Genomic DNA, 6,729 nt, shown 5'->3' on the forward strand with positions numbered 1-6,729 from the left:
GAGGGGACTCGATTCTGGATGCCTTTTATGTCACGTGAGAGAGCTCGGTTTTTATTCTGTCAGGAAGAGATTTTAAACAGAGAGATGAGATGGTCAAATATGTATTTTAGAAGGATCCCTGGGGTGTTTGTGTGGTCAACTGACAGATCGACCACTTGGGATTTACAGTGTGAAGCTTAAGGGATAATGATAGCTGCCACGATGGGGCTAGCCAGAAGAATTTAAGAAATATTTGGAATATGGCCAGAGCTAGAGATAAAGATTTGAAAAATCATTAGCTTATTAGTGGTCATTGATACCCTAAGAATGAACGAGTTCTCAGAAGGAGAGTTTGGAGAGTTAGGGGTGAGGAAGACCAATATTCAAGGGACAGGAAGAGGGAGAGGTGCCCATACATGATAATAAGTGGTCATAGAGTCTGGCTTCTCATAAGCCAAGGAATAGATGTTCAAAGAAGGAAAAAATGTTCTCTGTTGTGAGGCAGTAGAGACAACAGATGCACGCTATTTTTTTTTTTTTTTGAGATTTCTACAAAGGGGGAAGATATGGAATAATAGCTAAAGGAGAACCCAGAGGTAAGTGATGGGAGAGACTGTCGCTGGTTCACAGGCTGAAACCAAGAAAAAGCAAAAAGATGAAGATGGAAAGAAAGAACACAGGTCCTCTGACTCCTACCCAGTGTCTTTATTCACATTCTCAGATCCTTGGTTCTGAAAGTAGTTTTACACTTGAGTCTTCCAGGATACATCAGAGTAATCCTCCTTGTCTAATTAATATGTTTACATTCCCTACCATCTCAGAAACTCTTCAAAATGAATGAATTCTCACAAAGTGAGATTGCTTTAATGAGAGCCCAGTCAAGGAAAGAAGTATCACCGCAATACCTTTCATGGACACACAGTATTTGCTGATCAAACATGGTGATATGGGCCATCTGTGAATTCATCCCTGAACTCAGGAGTCTTTCCTGAAGCCATTATCCCATTCTGTCTGTATTACAATTAGTATTATATCTTCCTTCTCAGTGCTAAATCCCAGGTTCTCCGAGAGTAGGGACAATCATCCTTGTGTCTCGTTGGCCCTCAAACACTCAGGAATATTTGGCAAAAAAGAAGTATTAATGCACACTTATCTGAATAAGTGATAAGAGCCAAGGCTTAAATCATTTTTGTCTTCTTTTGAAAGAATTTGTTTCTATATCTTGTTCACATTTTCACCTTATTATTTCCTGTCTAGCTTAAAACAATAAGCCATTGGCCCTAACACAACTCTCATATTCCACCTCAAGATCTAAGCACCTTTAAATCTCCTAGTTGTACACCACTATTTTAACTTTTCCTTTACTTCATAGTTTCATCAATTTCTTAAAAAAAAAGTTTTTATGAATTGAGGAAGCTCTCCGAATGATTATTTTCTGTTACCTTTCATGCTGTATTATGACAGCGTAGGGAATGGAGGGTGGAATAAAAGAAGGTGTAATATAGCAGATGACTGCATTATATACATATTATCTTTTCTAGCATATTCGATTGTAATTATTTGTGTATGTCTTTATAAAAGCGGAGCCTTGCAGGGGCCATGTGCCGTTTATCATTTCTTCGATCCTTACGTGGAACACCTGGTACAGAATACACACTCACTGGAAATTTCCTGAATGAAGTACAGAGCTGAAACTAGTCATGGGCTTATCCTTTAGAGCTGCCAAGATTATATGTCGACTTATATGGTGAATCAAAACCAAATAGCAGGGGTGGGTGGGTTGTTGATACGAAATCTAAACTTTCAACCTCTCAAGTGTCTTTAACCTTGTGGTATCTAAATTTCCTTTCTAAGCACAGTGTTTTCCCTCTTTCTTTTCTGCAGGTTGGACTCAGATCTGTGATAGAGCAGTTTCCTGGGAAGCTCGATTTTGTCCTGGTGGATGGCGGTTACGTCCTAAGCCACGGCCACAAGCAGTTGATGTGCTTGGCCAGATCCGTTCTCAGTAAGGCAAAGATCTTGCTGCTTGATGAACCCAGTGCTCATTTGGATCCGATGTGAGTTTCAGAATTCTTGCTACTTAATAACATGATGGGAGCAGAATCTTTGATGCTTACTTCATATTGACACAAATTCCCATTAGGTGGTCATGTCTGCAAGTGGAGGCCATCCCTCCCCCGCAGGATATGAAATGATTGCCCAGTGGAAAAGTCACTATTTGACATGAGCACAAGTGTTTATTTCCTGGTATAAGAGCCTTGCGTTCTCTTCTGAGTGTAATTTTGGAATTTCTTACAAACTCATCCCCTTGTCAACACGTGAGGAAATATTTAGTTACATAGGCATAATCTGATTCTTATGATTTTCCTTTCTATGTCGTTTATATGATAAGAAATTTTTATAACACAAAAGAACCACTCGTGATTCCACGTGATAATAAAATGTACTCACTTGTGAAATTTTCTTCAAAATATCTGTCCTGTTTATTTATGAAAACTTAGAATCTACCCCGTGGTTGAAAAGCCGATTGTGGCTGACTCTGTATCAGCACTATGTCAATAAAAGTATTTAAAGGAAGGTAAGTAATTTAAAGAACTAAACTGATAGGACAATAGGTATGTCATCAAAGGTAAAGGCAGATTATTAACATTCTGTTATGTTACATGTGGTATTTTCTTTCTTTGCTAGAACATACCAAATCATTCGAAGAACCCTAAAACAAGCATTTGCAGATTGCACAGTAATACTCTCTGAACACAGGATAGAAGCTATGTTGGAATGTCAGCGATTTTTGGTGAGCTTATAATTTGCTTAAGACCTCATTTCTCCTTTACTTCTTGTTAACCATATCTTATATGGGAGTTCCTGCAAATCACAACATAACAATGTACAAGTTCTTCCTTAAAATAAGTGTCACACAGCTGTCCAGCTTTACTCAAAAGAGCTGCACAAATTTGAGCTCTGAGGTGAGGTTGGAATCCAGTAAATCTAAAATTGCAGCATATTGTTAAGTTACATTAATAAATTGAAACATCTATACATTTGAATTCTTTATTTGGGGATCAAGTCATAATAAAGTCTAAGTCCCGATGCTTTTTAATCACTAAGTCTCCCTGGGATGGGGTCCAGGACAGGCCTGCATTGTCTTGCAACCCGATGTGTGGTTTTAATGCAATAGTTTGAAAGACTCACTTCATTTTTCTAGTCGTCGTTTGGAGCTCGGGCAAGTGCCTCTCCCATCCACCTTCTTATTGTGCTTTCAAAAGTGTCACAGATTCTTTCAAGTGATGTTTACAAATTCCCTCGGGTTTAGTCACAAGGAAGTTCTGAGGGTGATGTAGCACGTCATTTCTATTAAGGGTTTTTGAGGCTTCTGGAGGTAAATGCTTTTCTTACCGAAGGATTGTTATTACCAATAAGCTTCGAGAGACAAATTAGGGGGCCAGCCCACAGCCTCTTGCCCTGCTGTGGCCAGGTTCAGGAGATTGGGGAAAGCCCTTCTATCGGCTGGCCTCGGGTTCGCTCCACTTGAACATGTGAGGGAGGCATATTAAACTCAGGCACATCCTGACCCATTTGGAGTTGTTAAGCTTCAAGCCCCCTGTTGAAGAGGCTCAACTCTTTATCATGCTGTGGATTTACATTCATTTTTAAGGTTGTATATGGGGCTCTATCAAAGATCATTCTGGCTTACCAAGCAATGTTAGTTCCTTTAAAGTTCGCTGAAGAAGCACATTGCTCAGTCCTATACAAATTAAAAAACAAACAAACAAAACTCTTGGAGCTGCTCAGTAGAAAGTTATAGCTCCTTTCACAAATGGAGAAGCTCCATAAAGCAAGAGGACTCCCCAGTGTAATGAGATATCTCACTGTTCACGGTGCTAGCCTGTGGACACCTTGTTTTCTTTTTGGCTTTTTTTCTTCCTCTGAGCCTCTGCCACTTTCTGTCCTGGCTCTGGTCCACCCTGCCTTCTGTCCGAGACCTCACTAACGGCCACTTCCCTAGGTCATAGAGGAGAACAAGGTGCGGCAGTACGATTCCATCCAGAAGCTGCTGAGCGAGAAGAGCGTCTTGCGGCAGGCCATCAGCCCCTTGGACCGGCTGAGGGTCTTCCCGCACCGGAACTCAAGCCAGCACAAGTCTCGGTCCAAAATCGCCGCTCTGAAGGAGGAGACGGAAGAAGAGGTGCAAGAAACAAGGCTTTAGAGAGCACTGCAAATATTGGCACGGGATGGTCACTTATGAAATGGAGGAGAACACGGTTTCTGCTTCAGAAAACAAGGATGAGTAATGTTTATTTTTAAAGGGAAAAATTTTGATAAGAGGAATTAAGGACGCTCAGATGGGATCTGGATAAGTGGCTTCCTGGCAGTGGTCAAATTGCGTGAAAGGTACTTCAGATCCTTGAAGATTTACCACTTGTGTTTGCAAGCCAGATCTTCCTGAAAACTTTTTCCTTTCGGTGGCAATTGGAAAGGTGACTATCCATGTCGGCCAGCGTAATTTTTCCCAACTTACTGTTTAGTGAGACTTGCTAATTTGTGGCATTGGAGGAGAACTGTAATCATACTACTTAGAGATATGATCAAGTGAAGATAATTGGAAACTTGAGTGGTTTATGTAAGTTTATATCCCTTTTTCTCTACCCTCCCCAAGATATTTAAAAACACAACTCTGTCATCTCTTCCGTATTCAGACTGCTCTGTTTCGAAGTACAGTTAGAATACTGCAAGAGTCACAAGTCAGCTCATCCAAATATATACCGCATAACATCTAGGTATCGGGAGAGAGAACTTCCTGATCGGGGAAATCCGTGTTAATACCACTCACTGCTTTACCAGAAATCCAAATAATTCAGACCGTTAGAATATATCCCTTACCCAGAAAGAGGGCTGTTACAGTCCCATGTGGGGGACAGGATAATTCCCTCGAGGCAGAAGTGGACATGACTTTCCCAGCTTCCAGAAAGTAACAGGCTCCTAAGACCTTCGAATGGAAGGATGGCTAGGAAAAAATGCTTTAACGCAAATTGGCACAGGAAATCCCTCTTGCCCCCAGAAGCTCTGGGAAGAGAGTGTGTAAGCAGATAGGCTGTGGGCGCTGATGGTAGATGTACATGAAATCCAAAGATGTAGGTATATAGAGGGTAATGTTGTGTAGTTTCAGGCTTGCTCTAGGCATTTCCTACTGTGTAGACTGGGTGGGACAGATAATGGGAGACACAGGGAAGAGTCAATCAATTCGTTTTATACGCTTCTTTTTTTTTTTAAGTCGGTGATGCAAATAAAATTTTCTCTAGGAAATATTTATTTTAATATTTCAAACTCATATAAATGGCTGTATTTTAAGATGATTGTATAATGAATTATATTTGTATTAAAAGAATTTTATATTTGAAATATTGGCTTTTTATGGCACTATTTTTATGATATGTTAAAACTGAAGGAAAAAAAATTGGGGGCCTACTGACCAGAGGTTATGAATTACCTTGATGGTGTAGAGAGAAGCATCGGGGCTCACAAAGATTTGCACATCTGTATGATTCCCTGCCAGCACACAGGCTCCCTCTTAGAAAATGGTACTACAGAATCTGACCGCTCCTATCAAGGACACATGCCTTCCCAACTCCAAACTAACTGTTAAGATTGCATTCTATTTATTACTGTAAAAAAATATCATGTGCCAATAAAATCCATATATTTGTGTGAAACTTCGCTGTCTTCAGATGTGTTCATTAATCATGTCTCATTGATCTCTTACCTGAGTCTCTAAGGATCATGGAACACAAAACACGAATCATTTCATTAAATCCAGCTTCTTGAGAATCCCACATGAATTAAGATGCTCTTAGAAAATGATTTCTTTTTAAAAATTTTAAAATACACATAACCTAAAATTTACCATTTTTGACTGTACCGTTCAGTGTCCTTACATACATTCCCACTGTGGTACAGTCATCATCACCATCCCTCCACAGAACTTTTTCCATCTTGCAAAACTGAAACTCTGAAGCCATTCGACAAAAACTTCCTATTCTTCCCTCCTCCCAGTCCCAGGCAGCCTTGCTCCATTCCACCTTTTGTCTCTATGAATGTGACAACTCTAAGTACCTCGTGTGAGTGGAATCAGAGAGTTATTTGTTCTTTTGCAACTGGCTTATTTCGCTTATCATGTCTTCACAGTTCATCATCCTGCAGCATATGTCAGAGCTTCCTTACTTTCTAAAGCTGAGTATTCCATTGTATGTATATACCACAGTGTGTTTATTCATTTGTCAATTTAGGATCCTTCCACCTTTTGATCATGTTGAATAACGCTTTTATGAACAGAGGTGTACAAATATCTTTTTGTGTTCCCCATTGTCACGACTTAAGACACTTTTGAGGTTATTTTTGTTTGAAAGTTGAGGCTAATAGAACAAAAGGATGTATATTCTGCAAGGGTCCATTTATTTATTTGAAAGCCTTTTCAAATAGTGGTACCCATCTGATAGCTCTCAATGAGCAAATCTCATAAAGGGAAATAGTATTTCTAAAATCTGAGTGGTTTTTCTTTGTTTAAATCTGTGTGTTTAGTTGATGAGGCTTCTTTGGTTCCCCTTTCTTCCTTGCAGAGTTTCTTCATGTAAGATGCAGGGGCCAGGGTATGGTAGATAGAAAGTAGACCCCTACCAAGGCCTCCAACCCTGTCTTTCTTTCTTTCTTTCTTTCTTTCTTTTTTTTTTAAGATTTTATTTATTTGACAGAGAG

The 6,729-nt window shown here is 39.8% G+C and overlaps 1 protein-coding gene across 1 annotated transcript in view; it reads left to right on the forward strand.

Moving 5' to 3' along the window:
• CFTR (CF transmembrane conductance regulator) overlaps window positions 1-5,690 on the forward strand; it is a 166,168-nt gene extending 160,478 nt beyond the window's left edge. Inside the window, exons 25-27 of the mRNA XM_073899110.1 lie at window positions 1,864-2,036; window positions 2,668-2,773; window positions 3,986-5,690. Of these exons, the coding sequence (XP_073755211.1) occupies window positions 1,864-2,036; window positions 2,668-2,773; window positions 3,986-4,186 (480 nt within the window). The 3' untranslated portion in view covers window positions 4,187-5,690. The remainder of the gene's footprint in view (window positions 1-1,863; window positions 2,037-2,667; window positions 2,774-3,985) is intronic.
• Window positions 5,691-6,729: the final 1,039 nt, after the last annotated feature.

The sequence above is a fragment of the Callorhinus ursinus genome, unplaced genomic scaffold (assembly GCF_003265705.2).
Source record: "Callorhinus ursinus isolate GAN/ISIS: 27379988/994484 unplaced genomic scaffold, GSC_fseal_2.0 scaffold12, whole genome shotgun sequence".
Taxonomy (NCBI): Eukaryota; Metazoa; Chordata; class Mammalia; order Carnivora; family Otariidae; genus Callorhinus; species Callorhinus ursinus.